At 41.4% G+C, this 27279-nt stretch overlaps 2 protein-coding genes across 11 annotated transcripts in view; both read right to left on the reverse strand.

The window, feature by feature from the left end:
• CCDC138 (coiled-coil domain containing 138) overlaps positions 1–8028 on the reverse strand; it is a 70774-nt gene extending 62746 nt beyond the window's left edge. For 5 of the 9 annotated variants that reach the window (XR_005225162.2, XM_043536232.1, XM_037897533.2 and 2 more), the window contains exons 1-3: positions 7785–7923; positions 4170–4376; positions 1009–1147 (exon numbers count right to left, since the gene is read on the reverse strand). Coding sequence is in view for 8 of the 9 variants with exons in the window: in XM_043536232.1 (XP_043392167.1) it covers positions 1009–1147; positions 4170–4326 (296 nt within the window). In the remaining variant the exon portion in view is untranslated. Of the gene's footprint in view, positions 1–1008; positions 1148–3039; positions 3102–4169; positions 4377–7784 lie in introns of those variants that run through there. The other 4 variants (XM_037897509.2, XM_037897549.2, XM_043536220.1 and 1 more) reach the window with 4 other exon arrangements.
• Positions 8029–16181: 8153 nt separating this feature from the next.
• LOC102945770 (ranBP2-like and GRIP domain-containing protein 3) overlaps positions 16182–27279 on the reverse strand; it is a 65676-nt gene continuing 54578 nt past the window's right edge. Inside the window, exons 23-29 of one of the 2 annotated variants that reach the window (XM_037897561.2) lie at positions 24084–24286; positions 22449–22692; positions 21791–21886; positions 21385–21530; positions 18972–19245; positions 18501–18835; positions 16182–16748 (exon numbers count right to left, since the gene is read on the reverse strand). In XM_037897561.2, coding sequence (XP_037753489.1) covers positions 16446–16748; positions 18501–18835; positions 18972–19245; positions 21385–21530; positions 21791–21886; positions 22449–22692; positions 24084–24286 — 1601 coding nt within the window. In that variant the 3' untranslated portion in view covers positions 16182–16445. Of the gene's footprint in view, positions 16749–18500; positions 18836–18971; positions 19246–21384; positions 21531–21690; positions 21887–22448; positions 22693–24083; positions 24287–27279 lie in introns of those variants that run through there. The other variant, XM_037897568.2, reaches the window with a different exon arrangement.

Below are 27279 nucleotides of genomic sequence, written 5' to 3' on the forward strand. Positions count from 1 at the left end.
GAGACGAGATATGAGCATGCTTTCAAAAGTCTTACAAGAGCAACGCTCAGATGCAGAAACTACAGAACCCAAACCACCCCAAAAAAAAATAATTTTTTTTTTAAAAAAAAATCAACCTTCTGATGGTGGACTCTGACTCAGATAATGAAAATGAACATGCGTCGGTCCGCACTGCTTTGGATCATTATCGAGCAGAACATGTCATCAACAAGAACGCATGTTCTCTGGTATAGTGGCTGAAGCATGAAAGGACATATGAATCTTTAGTGTATATGGCATGTAAATATCTTGCAACTCCAGCTACAACAGCGCCATGCGAATGCCCGTTCTCACTTTCAGGTGACATTGTAAACAAGAAGCTGGCAGCATTATCCCCTGCAAATTGTAACCAAACTTGTTTGTCTGAGTGACTGGCTGAAGTAGGACTGAGTGGACTTGTAGGCTCTAAAGTTTTACATTGTTTTATTTTTAAATGCAGTTATTTTTTGTATATAATTCTACATTTGTAAGTTCAACTTTCATGATAAAGAGATTGCACAACAGTACCTGTATTAGGTGAACTGAAAAATACTTTTTTTTTTAAATTGAAAAATGTACAGTGCAAATATTTGTAATAAAAATAAATATAAAGTGAGCATTGTTCTTTGTATTCTGTGTTGTAATTGAAATCAATATATTTGAAAATGTAGAAAACGTGCAAAAATATGTTTTAAAATGTTATTCTATTATTGTTTAACAGCGCGATTAATCACGATTAATTTCTTTAATCACTTGACAGCCCTATTCATATTATTACATTAGTCAGACAGAAGCTGATCCTTACTGATCACAAAAGTATGAGTATACAAAAACTGTGAAAGCTATGCCTTGCACATGGCAACCTGTTACTGGATCCCATAATGTATTAAGGGTTAACTCATGATTTCTTTGGATTTTGGGGTAAGGGAAGGATGGGAGGAAGAAAAAGGGGTCTAAGGACAGATGAGGGAATGAGGGTTCAGCTCTTACCAATCCAAGTTTTTGAAACTCTTGAACAAGTCACTAAGAGGTTTGCTATAGTGCTTTCTTCCACGGTGGGTATTTTTTGATTGTGAAGATTTTATGGACAAAGGAATAACTGAATTATCTGATGAACTGTCCAAGTTACCTATAAAATAATTCAAATATTAAATATTTCATTTTGCAGTTGAAAAGCACACATTAAAAAAACCCAGAATGATTTAATTAATAAATTCTGTACTCTGTAAGGGTTAATGCTTAAGAGAACAAAACCCTGAATCATAACATATTAGAACAAGCTCTGACAAGTAAGGAATTAAAATTAGAGAAATACAAAATACTAGCTAAATTGTATTTTAATAATAATTTAAAACTGAAAAGTTTTATAGATGACTAAAATAACTAAGTCCTAACAAATTTAAACCTGAAGAAAAGTTCTACGGAAGCTCAAAAGCTTGTGTCTCTCACCAACAGAAGTTGGTCCAATAAAAGATATTACCTCACCCACCTTGTGTTTCTAAAACAATTAAGTCAATTTTAAAGAACTTTCAACTTATTACATTTTTGAGAATCTTTTTAAAAGCTTAGTTCTGTTACTAAAAACATTTTAGAAACTTCAACTTTGTTTTCAAGTCACATCTGTCTTCCTGAAATTTTACAATTTGCATTCATGTGCTAATTGTCGTACAAATTTGAAGTTTGAACAACATAGCCTTTTACTTGCTTTTCATGTGCATCAGCATGGCAACATGCATTTCTCTGGAACCCAACCTGCATGGTAACCATTAAGTTCATATCTGTACATTTAAAAAGTGAATGTATATAAATATCTTAGATTATATAACCTAAAACTTTAAAAAAGATTTTAAGTTTCCTGTTTTCATTTTTTTTTAAATAATTTGCATCATGAAATGTTTAATTGTGTCTCTTCCAGTCAGCAATCCTAGGCACCTGCATGTACTGTACATGCAAGACCAGCCTTAGGGAAAATGGTGCCCTAGAGGAACTTGTATTTTGGCACCCCGGCCCCCATTTCCGCTGTCCCCGTGGGTGCCCCCTTGCACCCCAGCCCCTAACTCCTGCACCCACATGGGGAAGCTGCCACACAGAGCCTCCTTGACCACCGGGCACCATGAGCCCACCCCTAAGGATAGCTCTGTGTACATGGCTATAAAAGCAACATATTGCCACATAGGGAGCTACCCAATACCACCCACCTCAAAGAATTTCCCACAAACTAACCCCCTCTCAACAAGACACATACTCCATCCCACACAATCCAACTGATGGCAGCCCGTTCTCATATATGTGCCAGTGATAACCAAATGCTTCCCTCTGCCACACTCCAAGAATAGCCAATCCTCACCTCCACAAACATACATAGTAAGATTGTCATACATATACTAGAACCCTACTTACCATGAGTGGGGTGCGCATGTGGCTGATTTTCATTCTATGGATGAAAGTAAGGGAATGTCTACACTACCCAAGTTACAGCGTGGTCATGGCAGCACTGTGATGTGGGCAGTGTAGAAAAGCTTTATCGCACCCCTGAACAACAAAAGTTTTAGCGCTGAAAGTGACAGTGTAGACACAGCCTAAGCCTCTATTGCACCTTCCCCCTCCCCCAAAAGGTTATTGGTACTAGTTTTCTCTTTAATGCACAGCTAGTGGAGCTTTCTTTTTAGACATCGTGGGAGCAATACTGTTTTTTTACCTACATCTTCCTTACCAGCAGCCCTCCTTCTCACAGGGAAGATACATTAGCATTTCCTCTCTTGCCAACCCACCCGCATCTGCAACATAAGCAGATTTCCTAGAATACTCGTGTAGAATCCATATATATGTATACACTTCCAGGCTGGTGCCCAAGTTTCACAAACATTACCCAATGTCTGCCTACTTAAAATACACTTGGAGAGAATATAAAACTACTCCCCCGAAGCACAGGAATTCTTAAGATAAATTTAAAGAATAGTGCATTTGAATTGATGTCCCTTTTAACAAAGATATCCAGAAACATTCTTTTTGTTGTATTACCTGTGTATGTTAGGGAACTTCCTTTTTTACATTTGGTCTGTAATGAACCTGAAAGACAATCCTAAGAGAAAACAGAAAAAAAGTCCCTACTATTTTTAATTCCATTATAATGTATATTACAATGTATTTGTTTACGGTTTATAATGCTTTTACTAAGGAATTGCTGTTAAAAAATGTTTGCTTTGAGCAGAGGATGATTTTTGCTAAACAAAAATGCAAGTGAAACTTCACACAAACATAAGCGAACAAACAAACAAAAAAACCTATAATCAAGCTATTTCCCCATAAACTAAAAATGAAAGATTGCTAGAATTATTTCTGTTTTTAAAAACTCGAGAGACCCTCAAATACATCAGTAATAAGAGCCATTCAAGTAAATAGGCATAAGTAGATTAGGTAACCATAGAAACAGCTCCATCAAGTCCTACATTTCAGCCTTTCACTCTAACATTTCCTACTTTATGTCTTGCCATCCTACTATAATAATAGACGTTAAAAAAACTTACATTAAAGTATCATTAGGTTGCAAATTCAAGCACTGGAATGTTAAGAAATGCCAGACTTAAGGGGGCTCCTGCAACCCTCATTCTGTCCTACTGTGCATCGAGTCTGCGCTCTTGTGGAAAAAAATAGTATGTGATCATGTAATCAAAGACTGTATCATAACTACAGATACAATTCTGCCACAGAGGTCACAGATTCCATGACTTTCCAGGACTTCAGTGACTTCTTCTGGGGCAGGGCTGAAGCAGCTGCCAGCCCCAGGGCTGCCAGAGCAGCGGCCCCCATCCCCTTGGAGCAGCAGCTGGGGTTGGGTCAGCCCCCCTGGTCTTGTACCATCGGTACTGTGCTATATAATTGGTTATGTTTTGGTTATATACAGTGTATGTTTTATAGTAAGAATTAAGGTATTAGAATAAATTAATAGGATAGTGGATACTAGTATTAGCCATTTTCTTTTTATTCATGCCTTGCAAGTAACAGACAAGATCTTGTCTGTATCTATGTTAATTAGATTAGAGGAATTTCGAAGCCCTAGGCCCCAATGTAAGAAAAGACAGTTGCAAAATTCAGTAAGGCCTAATTTATGTCATCTTTCTTGTTTCATATAAAACACTGCTATTTGTTACCTTTTGAAGGTCTCTGTAAAGAACTGTTTGTGTGAATGAGGAATGCATGCATCAGGAAAAGATAAGGTGTGAAGGCCATTGCTGAAACCAGATGGCCAAGGGAGGAGGAGTGAAGAAACTGAAGAGACTTAGACATCAGAGAACCATCAACGCGCATCCATGGTTGAGGAGGGGCAGACTGACAACCCTGATGTAAAGGCTGGCACCCTAAAAACACAAAATAATTAATTAAATTGAAACCAGACAGGATGATCATCCTGGAGGTATTTTGGGCCATCAAAAAATAACACCCACTAAGGAGTAACCGGTCATAAACTGACACAGCAAAATCCACAGACAGAGAAAAAGGAGAAAGGACTATAAGAACAGGGTGCTTTGCCATGGGGCTTTTGATTCGTCTTGTCAACAACTGCAGGAGCATCAGATTGCAACCAACAGAGCCTGGCTCCTCTCTGCGACCAATTTGGCTGGCCACTAGATTGATCCAGACTCTGCACTGGTAACTATAAACATCGACTGGTGGGACTGTGTGCATGGTGTGTGTGTGTGACTAAAAAGCATATGCTAATTGCTGTATTCTCAATAAATGCAGCATGTTGCCTTTTTCCCTATAAAGAGATCTCGTGTGCTTTGTTTAAGCATAACACTGCCCTAGCAGTGCTCTGTTTGTCTACCCCTGCCCTGCCCCAGGGTATTTTTAGTAAAAGTCAGGAACAAGTCACAAGCTTCCATTAATTTTTGTTTATTGCCCATGACCTGTCCCTGATTTTTACTAAAAATACCCATGACAGAATCTTAACCTTAATTATAACACATATGCACAAAGGGGCAGAACTGAGGTTTCACAGACAACTGTAAATCTAGCATTTCCCAACTTCAATAATGTTCTTTTAAGGTAATTTTTGCTTGCAACTCCATGTGTTATTTTTCAAGGAAAAAAAGTAAGAACAAATGATATTATGTGCAACTATAACATGTCTCCCCTTTCCAACAGGCATCATAAACAGAGGTTGAACTCTGAACCTTCAATGTTGCAGCATGGATTGGTACTACTTGAGCTACAGAACTACATCAACAGGCAGCAGAAGGTTGTTATCCCAGAGGGAGGATGGACTCGTACAACCAGGAGATTGTCAGTGGGGAGCCAAACTGCTCTATCCTCCCCTCAGAGTTGGAAGGGCTCCAGTCCCACGTAGTGCCCTGGGGGTTGGGGAGGGAGACTGGGGAAGTGGATCCAGGTGGATTTATGGGGTGAAGAAACCCAGCCTGATTACTGCCCCACTCTGATGCTCCAAGGAGGCAGAATGGGCCACGCATTTGTCTTTAGTCTGGAGAGCCCTCCTCTCCACCTGCCCCATCCACTCTGGCTGCTCCCAGCTACTACAGCTTGCTATTGTCACTCTGGCATGATGTTGGACTTAGAATGTATGTGTGTTCAATTACTTGGGCACACTGCCAATGTTTTTCCTGGGACATGCAAGTGAGAGAAGGGGTATGTCAATTTTTAATAGTTCATATCTTGGCAAAAGCTGAACTGAATTTCATGGGACAAAGCAAAGGTAAATGGGTAGCCTGAAGGTGTTCCCTCGGTCAAATATCAAAGGCTTTTGGCAAACAATAAAGGTGTGTGAGCTCCTCAAAGAAAAGGTCCCAAGAATGGAAAGTGTTAAGCATTCTTAATATAGTAAACATATTACCTACAGCTCTCCCCACCTCTATAATATGGCCCTAGCTCAACAGCAACCCTCTCCACTGCTCCTTTATTGTCGACTGTTGATAACATCACAATCCTTTCCATCAATTAGACGTTTAACTTCACAGACATCAACTTTTCCTGCTCTCTTGCTCCCAGGCTCTCTCCAAACTGTTGGTTTCTTACACATCATTTCTAATATCTGACCTTTCTTTCTGTCCAGATAACTAGAACTCTCAACCAGGCCCTAATCTCTTATCTTGATTACTGCAATTTCCTCCTCTCTGGCCTGACAACCATATCTTTCCACCTCACCCTCAACCAATATAAACTGCACCCGCTAGAATTATCTATTACTGCCCATTACTCTAACCCACATTGTCCATCTCTTTCAATCCCTCCATCCCAGCTATTCCATAATTAGAGCCCTGTGTGGATACAAAATCTATATTCATGGATACAAATATCAGCGGATATAAATCGGTATCTGTGGAACTGCAGGCCTCTACTGGGAACTGCCCCCAGCGCAGCCCACAGCACTAGCACAACCAGAGACAGCTGCCGGAGAGCCTGGTGTGCGGGACTGGGGGTGATACAGTCAAGCTGGAGGAGCAGCCAGCATGGGGCACTGGCTCCTGGGAGCGGCGGCCTGCCAGGCTGCTGCTTTCACGGCTGCAGCTCCTGATAGAGCTCTGCAGCTCCTTGGATACCAATTTGCATCCACGGATATAAATTTGCAGGGCTCTATCCATAATATCAAGTTCTTCTTCTAATCTTCTAGGGCCTTCATTATTCTGGTCTGTCATCTTTATCCGTGTTCTTCCTACCACTTTCCACCCCCCACCTAGCCACCACATATGTTCTTTTGCTTTGTTCAACACTGTCCTTATGCATGAAATGACCTGCCTGAATTGATCCTCCTTCAAATCCCTTCTCAAAACCCACTTATGTTGCTGTGTCACAAGTCAGCAACTAGCAGTCACTTCCCATTTTATTGTTAAATGGGTCTGAGTATTTATTTAGTAAGTCCTTAGGTAATATGGTAATGGGTGCTACAGAGTACCCTAAAATTGAATATAGACTACGCCTCATGTCCCACAGCCATTAGGGCTCACTCACTGCCCAAAGCGTTGAGCAGATTCTGGTGCTCCACACACTCCTTCACACGCTGCTATTTTCACCAGCGGCCCATGAAGAGAGAATGAGCACACAAGGCGGTGCACGTTTCCAATGCCACACCACTCAATCATGCCAAAGCCTGAAGGGGAGACCCAACGCGTGACAAAAACCTAAAGGGAGCGTGACACAAAACCTCCATAGGATTAAATTCCCTTAATGTAAATGGCCCCCCCACTAATAGACCCCATGCCCCGCTTCTTTCTTTCTGAAGTAACTAATGTTCAGCCGTGTTAGTCTGTATTCGCAAAAAGGACAGGAGGACTTGTGGCACCTTAGAGACTAACAAATTTATTTGAGCATAAGCTTTGGTGAGCTACAGCTCACTTCATGGGATGCACTGTTCAGCAGTAAGAGAGGGAGGACGCTCCCTCTCGGCGCAGGGTGGCCACTTCGGGATGACAACTGAGCAACTAACACCGCTCCCCAGCGGGGGGCAGCAGGGAGCTCGCGCAACGCCACGGGCTGGGGGCGGGACCCCTCCTCGTGCCCCACAGATGAGGCTGGGGCCTCGGGGGGTCATTACGGCGACCAGGAGCCTCCGCATGGGGGAGAGGGGACACGCCGCTGCCACGGAGCCTGGATCTTCGGCGCGGCCCCCGGGCCGCCCCAGCAGCTCACGACCTGCCCCCCCCCACCTAGCGACCCCCCCGCCTCGCCTGCTCCCCCCTCCCACCCCGTCCCCCGCCTCCCGCCTCGCTCCATCCACGCCCCGCCCCGGCCCTGGCCGCCTCAGCGCCTCTCACCCCCGCGGGCCCCGGCTCCCCGCGCAGGTAGCGGCGCTTCAGACGCTCCACGGAGCCGCTCAGAGCCGGGCTCGCCATGAGCCGCCTCCGCCGCGGGCCACAAGCGCCGCGCGCTAAGCCGCGGCAGTTGGCCGCCCCGGCGGCACGGAGCATGCGCGGATCGGCTGAGCCTGCTCCCGGACGCCGCTGCCCGTCGTGTGTGTGTGTGTGTGTGTGTGTGCGCGCGCGTGCGGGGCGGGGGAGGCAGCGCGCCCCCTGCTGGCCGCGGGCTCACAGGGCGCAGCTCGGCTCGGCGGGAGGGACGCACGGGGCGTGGGGGCTCCAGCTGGCGGCAGGGGAAGGAGCGGAGCCACAGTCAGGGTCGGGGGTAGGAGCCGGGGTTGAGGCGCTGCCAGACGGTGGCAGAGGGGGAACAGTTACCCCCGGCGGGGTGAGCTGCCTGCAGAGGCTGCACAAAGTGAGGGGGGAAGCGGGGCTTTCCCCCCACCCCCGCTTGCAGGACGGGGCATCGCCGCACCCGCTTCCCAGGGCTGCGCTCTGAAGGGCACGGTGCCGCCCCGTGCCTGCCCAAGGCAGCGTTGCCCTGCCTCAAGCCAGGTCCTGAGCTGCTAAAGGAGACTTGAGTCAGTGAAATAGTTTATACCCCCCTCCCCCCCCAATAAAAAATAGAAGCCAGTTTAATAGAAGCCAGGTCAGTTTGTATAAAGCCCCACACATTTATCTTCTCCGCTGTTCGCATTGCCTGAACTGGCCTGACTTTTCCTTCCTGGCCCTTGTAAATGGAGCTTCCCGCCTGTACATCACTTACTTTTTAAAATGTTATTTTTGTTACTCTTGGCACTTCATCATTCACCTTCCTTAACATTGTGCAGGTGGATGGCACTGTGCTATTTAATTGATGTTTTAATAGCAATAATCATTTAAAATATTAATAGCTGCTGGTAGCTTCAGCAATCACATCTGAGTGTTTTGAATATAGCACATCCTGTTTGTATTGCAACCTTAGTTTTTAATTCTAAATTTTTGTTCTTTTTTCAAACACAGATTCATTCTTTGGGATCATATGATATCAAGACTGACTGATTTCCCTGATTGATGTCAAATCTTCAGTTTCCTTTAATCTGACCCTCTGGGCTAATAGTCATAGATGGACCTATCCTCCATGAACTTATCAACCCAGGCATCCACAAAGTTTGGATCAGAACATCTGTGAGGAAGTAGGGCACCTTGCAAGAATGCTAGCATCTGCCATGGGGCTCTGGGAGCAGAAGGAAGTATTGGAAGGCAGGGCACAGGAATGCTATCACACCGCTACTTTCTGCCCCAATCTCTTGGTTTCTTATCCCTGCTGATGCTGCTTGTGACTGCTTGCAGCTGAAAAGCAGCAGCTTCTTTGTGAGCCTAGTGTGGCCTGCAGACTGCCAGCATACAGTAGAGTGAGTAACTGCACTATTCCTTTCAGTTCTCTTGGTCAGAAGAGGATCTAACCTACCCTAATGAGTGGTAACTCCCTCAAGTTACAGCTAAGGAGCATCTGTTTGTGAACCAAGTGGCCTGATGAAGAGCTCACCTGATACTTGCAGAACAGAGCAACTGTATACAAGAGGAACTTGTTGAACTTACTCACGTTCCCATCACGTTAACCATCCCACACCTCTCAGAATTTGGCCCCACCACAAATGATTAAAAGAGAGAAGATCTGATGAATATTCAAGCCAGCATCTGCCGAATAGATCTGTAGGTCTTATGGCTCATGGAAACCAGTATGTCCACTACTAAAGGAAAATCAAGCTTTCCTTTAAAGAAATTGACCTGTCAACCTCCCTGAAAAATGCATCAACCCACCTGATCCTCAAAAAGCCAACACCTGATGCAGAATACATCTTCTCCATCTTAAACCATTCATTCCTTGGCTAAATCATTGCAAAATAGTGACAAAAAGATGTAACATGGGACATCTGCTGGCATCCTTGATGCCTTGCCAGTGGACTTCATTCTAGGACACAACATGAGACAAACCTTAGTGGGGCTAAGAGATCACCTTCCCGTGGCAATGGATGGAAGATACATCTCTGTTAATATTTGTTGATTTCTGTGCAACTTTCAACACAGCAAACTACTCTATACTGATGGCCTGTTTATGTGACACAGCTGGAGTAGATGGTGCAGCACTACAATGTTGCCAGTCATTTCTTTCCAACATAACCAGGATACTGATCAAAGGAGACCAGTACCTGGTGAAGAACTTAAAATCAACCTGGGCAAGATTAAAGTGATACTTCATGGAGGCAGAAACACTTTGAAAAATAGCTACATCACTGCCCTCCCCTTCCATCACAGAGATTTCCTACTGTTCATCAAAGTAGTATGAAACCTCAAGGCTGTCGTCAACTCAATATTTAGCCTACCAGATCAGGTTCTCCCATCTCCAGCTTGCAAGGAAACTTCACCCCTATGTACCAGATGAGGATCCTGTCACATCTACCCATGGATTTGTCACCTCCGGCCAGGATTACTGTTACTCACCATACCTGGGTTTGTAGGTAGCAGCAATATGGAGGCTCCAACTTGTGCAGAATGTGGCAGCCTGCCTGCTCAACAGAGAGGTATGCCAAAAGCCTGTTACTTCTGTTCCAATCCCTCTGCTGATTCCCAAACTACTTCTGTGACTAATTCAAAGCCAAGAACCATCTACAGTAATACCTATGACCCGTCAAATCAGTGACACTGGGACAAGGCAGCTCATAAAACCTAGGACAAAGTAGGAGAGCCAGAGATAAATCATTCTGGTGAAAGGATGTCAGCTGTGCAACAAACATCATGATCAGATGAAACCAGAGTCTAACGACTTTTCAGGCTGTGCTGCCAAACTCTCGTCACGTAATGAAATTAAACTTTTGAATGTTCAAAAAGCAAACTTTTGAATGTTCACAAAAAGCAAACATTTGCTTTTGAATTTGATAATTTGTATGCATTTTTTCCGTTATTCACTTCACTCTAGTCATAATGTACTGCACATTTATGTCAGTGTAGCCTTACCACTACTGATGATATTTTTTAACAATGTGAAGTCCTTTGGATAGGGCCTGCCTTTTTTCCCTTATACATGGGAATGTAGTCATGCACATTCACTTACTTCACTAGGTAGTATTTACAGCGGTCTCTCCCCATCTCTACTGAGATGTTTTAAAAATCAGCACAGGAAATGTTCCATAGATCAAGTGACTTAATTGTCAAAGAAAAAGCCTACATGTGGGGCTAGTATAAAAGTAAACAAACAGAAACGCTGTTATGGACATTGCAGTGCTACAGCAGGTAGGTATGTTGATTCATGTTCTTTAGAGACCAAAACATACAAATGGAATTTTTAAAAATGAAGATAAGGTACATTTAAAGTCATTTATGTATTTATCTCAGTCAACATTTTTAATTCTTCCAAAACCTTTTTAAAATGTAGAATTTTTTCATCAGTTATGTCTAATATTAAAATGACTTCAACTGGAAGTGTAAACAGTGCATTCCCTGCCTTGAGTTTGGTACTTTGAGTAGGGAGAGTGCAGGTGCTGATCCACTTTCTTAAAACTTCAAGACCGCAGCCTGTTTGATAAGTGCATGCTCCATACGCTAGTAAAGGGGAAAGGGAGAGAGGAGTTGGACCAGGGTGCCAGCGGCCTCATTACACAAAATAGTAAAGATCAGGAGTTTTTCTGAATCAAGATGCTAATTGCATAATAAAATTTTAAGCATGTCATGAATGCACAAATAGCACTGTTTTATATGTATTCTGTACCTTGATTATACATCTACAAAGAATACAAATTAACCAATTCAGAATTTTTGTAAAAGATGGAATAAATGCAGTTTATTAGTCACAGTGCATCTGGCAAATTCTGCTCATATGGCAAATGAAAATTTCTCTACTTTTGCTAAGGCTGATTTCCACGGTCCCTAAATTCTGTACAAAACCAAATTTATGAATCACCTCCAGTGCACTGAACCATCCATAATGGCATGGGCTGTAATTTCAGGAATGCTCCAGCATGAGAAGTGCCGTCGTTTGGTTGTAGTTTCATGGCATTGGGGTAATAATTAGAGGTGGGCCAGGAATTTTTCAACTAAACTTTGTTAGAAAAGGCCAATTAATCAAAACTTGAATTCTTCACAATAACATATCACTTTTGATTAAACTTCAGTGATTAGGGGTTTCTCAGGTCCAGGATAGCATTCCTTGTCAAGATGAGAGAGAGAGAGAGACCCCCTAGAACAGCCCAGGATTCAGATGTGAAAGACCCAACTTCAAGTCCCTGCTCTGCCATTTGTCCACATCCTAGGTGAATGCCCTAACCACCAGACTATTAGCTATTCTAGAATGGGTTTCTTAATTTCTCCTGATGGAGCTGTTCCAGTTTAATTGGAGCAGGGACTGGAACATAGGTCTCCGACTTTTCAAGTGAGTGTCCTGGCCACCGAGCTATTCCGAGGTGGGTCTCGAGCTTTTTGCAAATGACATCAGAAGGTTCACAGTTCATCCTGATGCTGATCACGAAAATGTGCATGAGAGAGAAAAATGGTTCCCTGCCTCGCTCTAGTTGCTACCTCAGTTTCATGTTCCAGCATTCCTGGTGCCTCAAACATGCAAACTGGGGTTGATCATTTTCAGCTCTGAGCGTATGCAGTAGTTGCAAGTACCGTACTGGGGGGTTAGTTTTGTTCGCACATGCTCACCTTCATTCTCATTTCTGTATCGTATGCTTCAGATTTTTATCTATGGCCAGAGTCCACATGTACATCATATTATGAAGGAATGTTGCAGGTTCTGTAGAATTTAAGTTTAAACAATCAATAGGGAGCCCCTGCTGTTCTTGCACCTCTCCAAACTGTTCTGACAGCTTTTCAGTGGTGAGAGACTAATGAAAAAAAGTTACATTGCACTTTGGAAGTCTCATCACATGAGAGTAATAACTTGTTTAAATAAAGAATGCTACTTATATCAAGCCAATGCTGACCTTGAAAATATACCTTCTCATTGTCCTTGCATTAGCAGGCTTAATGCTTCAAAGCTGGGCATAGTGGCCAGTTGTTCAGCTTTGAGCCTGTTAATAAGGAATTCCTCAAAACATACAGAAGTGTTCAAATAGATGGCTTGTAGTAGGTTCCTGAATTGCTTGTTACCATGCTCCACTTGTCATGCTTGACTGCAACCACCATGTAGAATGCAGGATCAGGCTAAAGCTTGCAGAAAACTAAACTTTAACTGAGTTTGAGAAAGACTAACTGAATAAGTGCAAATTAGGACATTCTCCAGCCAAACTGAGTGCAAAAAGGTTTATGGATGGTTAGAGTGCCATTGATACGTTTTTCAGTTCCAGTCTGCTCCACTCTAACTAAACCAAAGATAAGCAAAAAAGGATAATACAAATCAGGGGTTGAAGGAACATAGCGTTAGCTAAAGTATTTTCAATTTTCTTTTACAGGGCTAGCCCTAGCCCCACTGGGATCAGAAATATGCTAGCAAAAATTGTGTTTAAAAGATGGTTGCTAGCAGTAGTGTTGCAGCATAGTTTCCTTGACTAGTACAAACACGATTTTTTTTTATTTATTTTTTTTGCCTGTATGCTCCTACTGACTAGCAGAGACATACTATAACAGACCTTCAGCAGATTGGTTTGGTACTCTGCAAAGCTGAAGTGAGTGGCATATGTACAGACAATTAGAGTATAGCTTTGTTTTTATTCCATTAACCAGAAAAAGCCACCACCTCCTGATCAGATTTTATTAATTTTTGTAAATTGAAATCCAAGGCAAGATGTTTAGTTTCAGCAGTTTCCTCATACTATTTTAATATAAAACTAAATCTACTGATAAGTTATAAACCATGCTCATGATTCCTGTTGCTAATATAGTTATTTCATAAATGTGTATACTTTGAATGTTTGGCCAGACCACTTTATTTAAGCTCTCAAGTTTTAAGTGACAATACCATGGAAGCCATACCCTTCTTAGTTTACTTTTAACCATCACAAAGCAAGATTGAGACATCAAACATTTGTGCAACAGCACCACAACTTGATTTGTATGGTAAAAGTGGTGATTTTACCAAACTGACATTTTAGAACTAAAAAGGCTTTGCAATAGTGACAAAATTTGCTTTTCAGATATTTATTATCTACTTAGTTCACAGCAAGTTTCATGATTAAAAATATTAATTTTATTATATACAGAAGGAGCAATTGCATGTGGGTAAGATGAGGAACGAAAGGTTTAGGGAAAATGGCCTTGAGTCAGCTAGGAGATGTCTACATAGAAATTAAAAACCTGCAGCTGGCCTGTGCCAACTGACTCAGGATCATTGGGCTGTTTATTGCTGTGTAGACATTTGGGCTCGGGCTGCAGCCACATCTGAGATCCTCCTACCTTGCAGGTCCTAGAGCTTGGCTCCAGCAGCAGTCAATGTCTACACTGCAATTAAACAGCCCCACAGCCTATGCACCATGAGCCCGAGTCAGTAGGCCTGGTCCATCTGCCAGTTTTTTGATTGCAGTTTATTAGCTGCATTCTGATGCCAGATTGGCTAGGGCTGATAACCAAACAAGTTTTGTTGGTTGCAGGGTACTTGTAATACTTCTCTTGGTGTAAGCGTATGTCCAGTAGTCGAGAGTGGGCAGAGTTTGATCAAACTGGGGCACTGTGTTCCAACTGAGCAGCAGAGAAGGAGCCCTGAACAACGCCCTGTTTGCACACTGGCTCTCTATGTGGACCCTACCAGTTTGTTCAGAAGAGTGTTTCTGCTCTTTATCTTTTGAGCTACTTTAGTGAAATGGTATTTGTATGGTATTTCTAGATCAGTAGTTCTCAACCTTTATGGGCTCAGAACCCATTTGTAAATATTTATGACCTCTCATGAACCAGTATAGTCTGGAGATACTGGGATAGTTTTGGTCAGGTCTGGCCTGGCACTCACCCCGCAGTGCCAGTTCCTGTGCTGTGGGGCTGGCTGGGCTTAGCTGTCAGCTCTGGGCATTGCAACCTCCCAGGTTCCAGCACTGCTCTAGTTTGGCCCCCCCGCAACTGGAACAAATTTGTGAGAGTGAAGTTGTGACCTGGTTCATGGGGTTGCAGTGCCACTTGCACAAATTTGGCCTACACGACTCCTGTCGTCATGATGGCTGGGCCAAACCTGAGTGGTTCTGGGATCCTGGACCAGGGAGGCAAGCCCAGTCAGCCCTATGGGACAGAAGCAACAGGAGCTGCCATGTGATCCTTTGAAAAATTCTGGCGACCCAATTTTCAGTCCCATTCCACATATTGAGAAACCCTGATCTAGGGTGACCCTTAGATATCCTTGCTTTGAATTGTGTGCCAACCACTGATCATGGACAATGATATCTGCAGTGTTGTAATTATGCTGGTCCCAGGATATCAGAGAGAGAAGGTAGGTGAGTTAATGCCTTTTCTTAGACCAACTTCTGTTGGTGCGAGACAAGCTTTCAAGCTTGTCTCTCTCACCAACAGAAGTTGGTCCAGTGAAAGATTGCCTCTCTCACCTTACTGTTAAGCCTAAGTTGGATCTGAACATAATATTGCTATTTATAAGACATGCTTTAAATTCACAGAATTCTATTTAATATAGTGAAAAATCTTTTCCTTGGTACACATGTAGTTACTCAGTTCTGAGTTCTGAATTTAGCAGACATTTACTACAGCTGAAAAGACAGGATATCTTAAAAAGCAACAAAAAACTTTAAATAGTATTTGGACCAAAAAGGTCACTCAGTAACATCAGATGCAAAAATACAGTATAGTTATTTTTCCTTTAAGATCCAGAGTTTTTACCAGTTTTTTTCCCCCACCCGATAAGCTTTACAAGTTCTTTATTTACTCAAATTGCCCTTACAAGTATTTTTGCAATCAGTCTCCCATATACAAAGCAGTGATACAAGCAGCTGGTCTCAAAGCATATTAATTTATACCACAGGAAGATCACAAGTTCTCAGTCAGATTTTGACAGGAACCTAAGATAATGTACAGGCAATAGTTCAGTAACTTCAGGGTACAGGTACCCAAATGCTGTTTCACAGACAAACCACCAGGTAGAAAACACACGTTTTCTTCAACTTAGGAAAGATAACTTCCGCCTAGAGAAACAGATGGTAACTTATATTTGAAGCTGAATGCTTTTAAGAAGGGTAAGGAGAATGAATTGCCACTCTGCTTTTTATTTTTCTGTGCATCAGTGGGAAGAAGAAGAAATAGTTCTCACATAGAACTACTTTAGTTTGGAAGCATGATGGCAAATTCTGCATTCAAAATCCTGATACATCAGAGTAGCAAATCAAAATAACTGAAAATAGATTATGCATGTAGTATTCCCTGTACAAACCAAAGTGAAGAAAATAATTGCTTTAACAAGACTAGAATTTAATTTTAAATTTTTCACATTTAAAACAAATATCAGGATAACATATGCCAGTGTTTGAACTTTTATTTCACAACATGCAAAGTCAATTAACTCATTAAAAAAAGTACTCTTCTATAAGTTGTAATTTTACATTTATACATCAGAAATGTCAATATTAAAAAAGCTGAACATAATTAGTCTACAACAGCCCAACTTTGATTTATGCTGTTAGTGCACATATCTGTAGAATCACTACTTAGACATTATATTTGCCCACAGTCTGTGATAACAATTCTGTTCACCAACCCTTTGGGAGAAGCAAAAGATTCAATTTTTTTCACAACATCCATGCCATCCTTCACAAACCCAAATACCACATGTTTAAAGTCCAAGTGTTCTGCTTTTTTAAGTGTGATAAAAAACTGAGAATTATTGGTGTCCCGGCCACGATTTGCCATCGACAGTAATCCAGGACCAGTGTGTTTCACTTCAAAGTTCTCGTCTTCAAATGCATCTCCATAAATGGACCGTCCACCTGTTCCATCCTGCCTAGTGATATCTCCTCCCTGAAAATATTAATCATTTATAGAATTAACTCATTACTAGCCCACAAATATCTACCAAGTAGAAAACTTGCTTTATGTTTTCCTCTAAGAATAACTGAATTAGAAAAATATTAAGAGCTCAGATGTCTGGATATTGACAAAAGACGACAGAATGGTCTCTCATTTTTAGTTTTAGCCGTACATGTGATCATCATAACAAGCAAACAGAAAACTGATAATATTAAGCGCTCATGGCAAGGATAAAGATTTCATATGTGCTAATTTATGGCCTAACTGTAAAAGGTACAGAGTCCTCTACTTGGAGAATTACTGGTGTCCTTTTTGTTTTCTAGTTGAATCTACTCAAATTTGAGCTTTCGTGAGCTATAGCTCACTTCATCGGATGCATCCAATGAAGTGAGCTGTAGCTCACGAAAGCTTATGCTCAAATAAATTGGTTAGTCTCTAAGGTGCCACAAGTACTCCTTTTCTTTTTGCGAATACAGACTAACATGGCTCTGAAACCTGTCAAATTTGAGGTCACTGTACAAAATTGGGCAAGTAAGAAGTTCTTTGGGCTTGTCACAGGGACATATAGGAAAATTAATCCCAATTAACTAGAGGTGTGAATTTGAAGTTAATTAACCCCATTAAATCCCTGTGTGGACACTGCTTTTGAAATTCAAGAGGACTTAGTTTAAAGACAAATTAAAGGCTACTTCAATTCTGAATGAGGGTGTTCACGCTAGGGTTTAATACGATTTAACTAATCCACTTCAAATTCACAACTTTAGTCAATTTGGATTAATTTTCCTGGATGTCTATGTAGACAAGCCCTCTATATGTTGGCCATGTGTTCTTAACAAGCAAAGACAAATGAAAATATTAAAATATTAATAGTCCACAGCTATACTAGGGACAGTGTGCGGGTATTAACAAGCAGACGGGTCATTACTAGCATTATGGAGCATACCAGTTGAGATCACCACATACAGAAGTAAATTCAAAGTGAAACAAATTTAAATAAAAATCAGTGTAAAGAATGGAATTAACAAGTACACATTAAAGCCAAGTATATGGAGACTTTCAAGTATGCTTATTAAATTGGGAAATGGGAGCGCCATACTCCAATGCATTAGGATCGGATGACAACTTGAATTCTTTGACTATGAGGTGCATACAAAGGTAGCCTCTTTCCCCCACCAGTTTAGATTCTCCATCTGAGAACTGAAATAGCTGTACTAATACCAACCACCACATGGGCTGGGCACCCATATAAAAAACAGTACTCATTAGTATACTGTCACTGTTTGCCAAAGATTGAGTCTGCAGAAGCTGGTGCATCTAGTCTGCACAGATGAGAAAAGTGTGCAAATCAGTCTGAGAAAAGTGAAATTATCCATGGCACGTGGCAACTGCCTTGATGCACCTGGCCTAGAGAATCTTTATTACTGGTGACACACTGAGTCAGAAAGAGCAGAGCCTGACTTTTAGATGCAGGTTATATTTGAAGACCTAGTATTTAGAAAAAAATTACTTGTAAATGAGCAAATTTGATATGGAAATCATTGAGCTACAGGAAGAGGAATCCTACAACTTTTTAAAATAAAACCACTTTTCAGACAAGTAGTACACTCTTAAACTAGGGAGTAAAAGCCTGTCCACTGAATCAAAATCTTTGGTAAACTCCTCATTCCACATAACAAATGGTCTTAGCTCTAAGAAATGAAAACAGGTTTTATTCTACGAAAAAAATCTTCAACTTGCACTTACCTGACACACAAAGTCAGGAACTATTCTGTGAAATATAGAGTTCTTGAATCCAAATCCTCTTTCCCCTGTGCATAGGGCCCTGAAATTTTCAGCAGTTCGAGGAACAATATTGGAAAATAGTTCCATGGTTATGTGTCCTAAAGGTTCATCATCAGCAGAAACCTCAAAATACACTACAGGGTTGGTTTCCTTTGACAGTTCTGCTGCCAGGGATACATGTGCTCTCTGAAGTTCTGACAAACTTTGTTGGCATTCTTCAAATCTCCTCTTGAAGGAATCAGCCATTTCTTGGCTTTTAAATCGAACTGCAAGTTGTTCTACTTTTGCTTCGCCATCTGAAATTAAATTCCCAAACAGATTATCATAGCCTATTGAACATCAGTTACAGTTTTATTTGTCATATACATGAAGAAAAAAAGTTTAGGCGTTTTCAAGCAACCTACACAAAACACTAGATCTTCTCAAACTCACCAGCATAATCTGTGGCAGTCCATACTAAAGCATTGTTTGATGTATTCAGGGGCTTTAAATTCATTGTTTTTGTGATTACATGATTTGCACACACTTTGAGAACTTGGTCCCTTCTCATTAAAATTCTGTAATATTTCTTGTGTGTATGGAATAGAATTTTTATCTCTCCAACTCCCCGCTCTTTCCACTGATTGACTTCTCTGTCCCATCGATAGAGTTTTGCCCTCTCTTTGAAGAGAATTTCTTCATCCTCTTCTCCAGATTTCACCTCCACCTAGAAAGCAGCAAAAACAGCATATTCATGCAGTTCCTAGACAGTCATGGTCACCAGGAATCTACTCATGCATCAGAGAATGGGTAATAGCTTTTTATTATCCTGATTTTACACCCTTCTCCCCCCTTTTAAAAACTTCCTCCAAAACATACTTTCTATTTGAAGTTCTGCATAGGCAGGTCTGTAGCCAGAAGAGATATATTCCGGACTTTGTGGTGAGATGAACAAGCTGTTTCAGACAGGGTGTTGAAAAGTCAGGTTTATTTCACAGTTTAGAAAGTTGACTTTTTATAAAGTCATCTCTCAAATACTGCTTGGCCTAGAAAATTTAAATTTGCTCTAAGAGTCCTTGACATGTTCTGGGGCGTAGTTTCTGGCACAGAAGTTCTTTTCTACAGGTTTGTACACCTGAATCCTTTGGCAGAGGTCCCAGCCAAATGTATAAGCTTTGCTGGGATACAAGTGTGCTGGAGGAGTTTGCATTATTTTTTACATAGCATTACATAGCGCTGTGTGTTACTTTTAGTAGTGTGCTATATTCTCTGCAGACAAGGGAATGTTCTCAAAGAACTTGCTTTCTATAACTAGACCACATAAACAAGTAGAAGGTGCAGGATTAGATATGTGCATGAAGGATATGTATTTGCTTTGTTTGGCTGTGCATTTTTCCAGTTTTTGGTCTCTTTACAAATGTTAAAACTACAGTTGTTAGAGTTCTCTTTTGGAGCAAATGAAAGCTTGAGAAGATCAGGCATTACAAACAAGTGAGCCGGTGAATGGAGGAAAGGTTGTTTGTGGAAGGACACATTGAAAAAAAAAAAGGAAGGGGGAGTGGAAAGGGCAAGGGAGATTAAAAGGAGACAAGGGGAAAGATGAGTGAGCTGTGCAGGATTTTAGAGAAATGTTACCATTGACACTGTTACACCACATTTATAATTAAAGCAAAATCAAGTTTGTCTTTAGAAAAGATTTTAAATACAACCCAAAAAGACACCTCATTAACATTTCTAATATGGTTTAAACATCACCAGTTACCAGACTGCATTCACTGTACATTAAGAAATTGGTGCTAGGATAATCTGAACAACTGAGTTACATAAAGCTTCCTCCACTGTTCTACCCACCTTCCGCTGTAGGCCTACCACCTCCTACCAGCTCCTGAACATCTTTCTTTTGCCTACTTTGCTCTTTATCTTCAGATTAATTTAGCTCCGATTGTGCTATTTAATTCCTTATCATAGAATATCAGGGTTGGAAGGGACCTCAGGAGGTATCTAGTCCAACCCCCTGCTCAAAGCAGGACCAATCCCCAATTTTTGCCCCAGATCCCTAAATGGCCCCCTCAAGGATTGAACTCATGACCCTAGGTTTAGCAGGTGAATGCTCAAACCACTGTGCTATCCCTTCCCACATTATTGCTCAGTGGTCCTGGCAAGTTTTCACCCAGGTTTGGAGGGGAGAGCCCAGAATATATGGTGTGGTATAACAGTTTTATTATTAGCAAGAGTTTGGGATGGCTGCATCACTAATAAGTAATAAAGCCATAAGCGAGTTCTACAGGTCAAAGCAGCACTCTAACAAGTGTATTCCAATCATTTATTTTGAGTACACCACATATTTCACAGAATAATGTTTAACCACCTGAGCTCTTAAAAGAGTTACTGGTAGTATTGTGCATTTTTGCACACAAACTCAGGCTCCCTTGTATAAATCAAGCTGTACAGGCTTCAAAGTAGTTAAAGTAATTTCAGAAGCTTTAAAAATATATGCCTAAGGTCGCTTTTCCATACAATGTTGCAATTGTAACAGGGTTATTAGAATCATGGTGTTCCATCCTATTGGAAACCAGGGAGACTCCCTAAAAATGTTTAGCCCTGATAGCATCTAATACCGCATAGCTTATTTTTAACTCTGGTGGAGAACTGATTTTTTGTCCATCCGGGGCCTCAGGAAAGCAAAAATTATTGTTTTTTTAGAAACAGCAGATTTTGGCATCCAAGTTGAATGAAATGCAAAGCCTGCTAAAGTGGGGATAATTTAGAGTTATAGAATACTTTCAGTTTTACTAATACAATGTGTTAGTTTCATGGACATGCTTGTTTAACAGAGTCTCTAAACTATGACTAAAAACCATCTTACCTCTGGTAAGGACACTATAGGTTCGAAGTGGATATCATCACTATGTACAACTTCTTCATCGCTACCATTTTCATCTTCATCTCCTTTACTGGCTGGCTGTACTCCAAATACAGCTGCTCCTGTATTTTCCCATTTGAAGTTTTTATCTAGTTATGAAAAGAGTTTAAAGTTTCAGACATCTTTCCAGACGCTCCAATATACACACACTCGTGTATTATACACAAAGTTTCTTAATTTTCATAAACTATACCATTTCTAGAAAAAGACATTTAGTTTACATGTATTCTGTCACTTACAATTTAGTACCTTATGAACTAGTAGAGATTCAATGCACATAAAAACTTGGCATAAAGTTACATCAAAAGTAATTCCAACGTGAGTTTATCATCAGAAGTTTGTATCTGACCTTTAGAACCAAAAGCAAAATCCCCAGAATTTGAAGCCAGATCTGCAAATGACAAGCCGGAAGTAGTGTCAAATCCAAATGCGATTGTTCTGCTTCCTATCACAATGAGAGAGAAAGGTGTAAGAGAAAGGAGCATGGCAAGGATGACTTTCCCCACTGCATACTCATAACTTTATAACTGTACATAACACCAAGATCCAGAAAGTGGCTAATACAGCTATAAATCCAGGGATTACAACAAATTTATATCGCCTCCTCTTTTTCACATGAATGCCAATGTATAGGGACACTCCAAAGTGATTAGTGGCTCCCTAAACATTTATCAATAAAAGAAAAATATATTGGTTCTTTTGGGCCCCCTATAGAACAATTTACTTGACAAATTACCACCCTTTCTTTGCAAAACTGCAGAGCCTTAACTACTACTAACTTTGCCACACCCCCTAATTTGTACACAATGGACAATGAATCAATATTTAATAGCAGCATGCAGTAGTGTGGTCTCATATAATAGTAGAATCATCTTTGATGCACATGTTCAATTTTCATTTATTCCAATGATTACAAGTAGCTCAGCAGAATAGTACCACTCTAAATCAATCTTGGTTACACACACTTCTACAGAGGAATGTGACTTTAAGCCCCAAAAGTACATTACCTTGGTTTGTGGACTCTGTTAAATTTGGATCATTTTCTTTTTTAGTTGACAAATCAACAGGTTTGTCATCGGTTCCTGACAAAGTCTGTGATGTGAGGGGGGATTGCGTGGTTGAGTCTGGTTCTTCACATTTAGTAGTTGATGGAACAGATACTTCAGCCTCACTGGTTAATGGAACAGATACTTCAGCCTCACTGGTACAGACTAAATCAGTTGAACTGGTAACGTCATTTCCCAGAAACTCCTAAGAAGAAAATATCTGTTTCCAATAAATGCTTTAAAAGAGCCAAGTCCTTAGAACATTTAGAAAACACCTGCTTAAATTCTTTCGAAAGCTGCCAGAACAGCAGCATTAGATAATAGATTCTCCCCGCCCCCACCCCCGAACAGGAACACTGCAGAAAGGTGAGAGTGTTGGAAAACTATATAAAAGCTAGCACACTGATTTTCAAAACTAAAGAACATTTAGCTCCTACTGACTTCAATGGGGTTTGTGGGTAATCAACATCTTTGGAAAAAAAATAAGGCCATAAATGCTCATGGAATTAGAAGGAAGAGGGGCAAGGAACACAGATTGCAAACCAACATCTCTGTTGCTTACAAAATGTTTTTTTTTTCCCTCAAGTGGAAAAGTTTATGGGATCCAGGGCCCTTCCTTTGACACTGTAACAAATATACCAAGTAACAATATTAATAAAAATTAACAGCCAAGGTGCTTGAACAAGCAGGCTAACAGGTTACAGACTTCTAAAGATTTCAGAAGGAATTTTTTGTTAATGTAATGAACTTAACACTTAAATCATTTAATACTACTGATTAACTTGGCAAAGTGTCCTTATGTTCACATTCTTCTTAAAAATAATACTGTTAGATCATTTACTTTTTCTGAATCTTTGAAATTAGTTCTTGCACACTCAAAAGGTATGAAGTGCTTAGGATTTGACCTTATTGGGGATGGAGAATGGGGAAAAAAAGAGTAGTCTGGACAGAAGATGGAACATAAGGCTAGGAGACACAAGGTCTAAGTTTTAGTTCCAGGTTTGCCAGAGACTTGCTTCATAGCCAGGGACAAATCAAACAGTTCTTCCTGTGAAATCCTCAGTTCTATAAAATGTCAACCACACTAAGTTTACAGGGAGTTTGAGGATTAGTGATTTTAAAGGACTTTGAAAATATGAAGTGCTAGAGTGCTTAGAAATCCCAGATATACATTAAACACATCTCATTGTTCACAAATAAATATTTTTATTCTGCAATTTAAGCTTTTAAAAAATGGTCTCTACAAACAGCTTCAAACATTTTGTCTGAGATTAGATTTGCTATTTTCTTGAAAAAAATCTCAAGGGAAACCGGAGGATACTAACACACTGGGACTGAAACCAAAAGGAAATGTTTCATAAATGGTCAAGGTTTCAGATGGCTCTACGACAGATTCCATTGGCACCCTACTGATATTATTCCAATACAGGGGAAACTATTTTGCTCTTACTTCTTGGCATACACCAGACATTTGATTTAAAAAAAGCTAAAATTACTTCAATAAATGTACAGGGTATTCATGATGCTATTTCAGTGTTAAGAGTTAGTGCCACCAAAATGAATTAGAAAAGTCATGCTTTGAGTTTTAGTTCCTACTTTGGCTTCTTGAACTTTTTTAAGTTCTGTCTGAAAGTCTTCCAGATTGTCATTGTCCTCATCAGTATCACTGCCAACACCACAGAAAAATGTAGAAGGAAGCTTTAGAGTCTCTGCTTTAGCCTTTTCTTCAGGAGTTGGTTTCTTTTCCCAAACAATAACACACTCTCTCTCATTCTCTGGTTCAATTTCTCCCATGATACCTAGAGAGACAGCACATCAGAAGTTACTGAAATGTAGCAAACAGAGCAGAGTTCTGAAGAAAAGTTTCTAGGACACAGAGTATGAGTAATCAGTCAATTCCTACTTTAAGTAACCCAAGAAGGAGGTTTGGATAAATAATTTAACTTCTATGCTAACTTTTACAAATTACACGTTAGATTTTCTTGCTTTATTTAACTCTAGTAACTTGATCCAATTGGAAATAATACTCCACTGATTTTAGAGCCCTCCAGTGGTGGTAAAAGCTTTTCATTTAATGGTAACTAAAAGGTGGTAAATTTGCAATTACTTTGCCAGCGGCCAATTTGAGTAGTTTGGCTCGGGAAGAACCTTCACAAAAAGGCTTGTCTGATATACCTTCTCTTCCTAATGCCCAAACCCCTTCCACCTCCTACCGCAAGAAAAACCCATATACCTAGATGTTATAATGGGTTTTAAAAACAAGTTTCCAATTATACTGCCAGAACCAATAGGCAGGGCAAAATAAATCCAAACAAGACGTGTGCCAATTGGATGCTAAAGTTTTCTAAAAAAATGACATTTCTTGCCCTTACTTTTGGCACCACTAACTTTTAGATCATTAATTTACACACTTATTTGTGCCTACAGATGAAGTCTATTCATGAAGTCTATTCATAACTTTGGAACCGAAGCTAATAACCTCAAGGCTATGATTTCTCTATTCTGACTGAATCCCTCAAAGTTCGGTTGTAAAAATTCAGTGGAGAGATGAAAACCTTGAGATGGGAAGGGACATGGTACGTCCTGTCAGCTTGTTTTGATGTAGCTGAGATGGATGCTAGTGTGTGCCTCAGGTCCTTTGTAAGATCCATTAGTCCATTATTTAGTGCATGGGCGACCTGCAGGGTGTGGAAGGGTGTAAGATGTCCAGGAGTTTGTGGTGTGGTTTCTCCTTTTACTGCTTTATGTGGTATGTCCTGGATCTTCTTTGCCATGGACCTAATGATATCTTAGAACACTTTGAAGTCATCTATCAAGACAGACAAAGGGGATTCACTGCCTCACCAAGGGAGGATGAGATCATCACACCAGGGACCAGTTCTTCCGCAGGTAGCTGATACTCTTCCTCACTTTTCTCCTTTTGCCTCTCCTGTAACTGAGTCTGCACTAGCTGGCTTTGCTAAGATGCCCTACAGCAGGGGTTCTCAAACTTTTGTACTGGTGACCCCTTTCAAATAGCAAGCATTTTGAGTGCGACCCCCGCTTATAAATTAAAAACACTTTTTAATATATTTAACACCTTTATAAATGCTGGATGCAAAGCGGAGTTTGGGGTGGAGGCTGACAGCTCCTGACCTCCCAGGTAATAACCTCGTGACCCGCTGAGGGGTCCCGATCCCCAGTTTGAGAACCCCTGCCCTACAGTCTCTCTTTGGGTAAGGGGATTTAGCCCTGGAGACAGTAGAGGATGTAGGCCTTCTAAAGTATAGCTGCACAGCCCAGGGTGTCCAGTAGGGTCATGGTTGGAAGGGATATGAGTATTGAGATGGGGGACACATGGCGGTTGGAGGGAAAGTTCCAGGAGGGGTATTCCATATGAGTCCCAAGTACCTTCCTCTTACCTCTCATGGTGTTTTGTCTAGAATCCCTATCCAAGGAGAAGAAGGTGGAAGTGTGTGAGATGAGTTGCTGCTGTGTCTACATCATGACAAAAAGGAATACACTTCCTCTAATGGAGGGCTCATTCTATCCAGAGTGCCCTGCCTTTGAGGGGGGGCAAGAGGTGGGTACTGGGGATACTACTTAATCTGATGTACAGGTAACTCTGGAGATGTGCTTGGATATCACCATCCTCAAGGAGAGGCAAATTGGTACCAGGCCCACAGATCAATCACTTGGTAGTACAGTGATTGCTTTGGATATTAACTTAGCTGGTACTGAGGAAAATTGTTCTGAGGTGCCTATCAGAAGTGGTAGGAACAAGTCTTCAGGAACTGAGGCATTGGGTACTGAGATACCTGGTGCTGAGAGAAATGCAGTCCACAGACTTAGTGGATAAAAACGGCTCTCCTGGAAATTGTTATGGAGGCACCTGAAGAGGGCTTGTCAGGTTTTTCGCCCGTAGGAAGTTGAGGTCAAAAGTTTGGTGGCTCTTGTGTATTAGCTTACTAGGCATCAGAGAAGATAACCTGTGCCTTGTTCCTCGCTGGAGCAGCACTCCTTTCTGCCCATCAGTGATGTCAATGCCGGAAGCCTCTTAGATGAGGCCAAAGAGCTAGGGGTGGAATCTTGGCTCACTGGAAATCGAGAGGGACAGACTAGATGGATAGTTCTCAACCTTTTAGGGCTCAGGACCCATCTGTAAACCTTGATGGCCTGTCAAGACCCACAGGGGTCAATCGGGGAGTGGGAGGACGTGCAGGATGCTTGGAGCTAAGATTCCAGATGCTCCAGCCAGATATGGACAGGTGGGGAACCCCTCCGCACCAGCAGCTCGGGGAGGGGAAGTGAGCTGAGACATCCTCCAAAAATACACAGCTATGCCATGAGACAAAGTAAAGTTTGGAGGGGATTGTGGGCCTGGAGACGAGGTGGGGAGATTAGGGAACCAGGGGGTTTAGTGAGGAAGGAGATGGGGATTTAGGGGGGAGGCTGGGGGAGAGATAGCAAACCAACAGATCCCAAAATACTACAACCCTTTGGGGGCAGAGGGTAAATGGGATTTGGAATCCCGGGGGTAAAATGAGGAGTCTGGGGGACAGAATGGCCTAGAGGTACAGTGGAAAAACATCTGGGGACCAGGATGAATGGTATGATGGGGAGTATCTGGTTGTAGGATTGATGTCAGGGAGGGGGGTACTTAGAGAACATGACACCAACCCACTACATCCTCCTGGCTCCTGTCCTGCGGGGGAGGCTGGGCTTGCCTCCCACTGAGGGCGCAATACTTGGTGATGTATTGGTCAGCTCAGCAGACCAAATTTGTGAGGGTTGTTATTGCAACGTGATGCAT

This window comes from Chelonia mydas, chromosome 1, assembly GCF_015237465.2.
Source record: "Chelonia mydas isolate rCheMyd1 chromosome 1, rCheMyd1.pri.v2, whole genome shotgun sequence".
Taxonomy (NCBI): Eukaryota; Metazoa; Chordata; order Testudines; family Cheloniidae; genus Chelonia; species Chelonia mydas.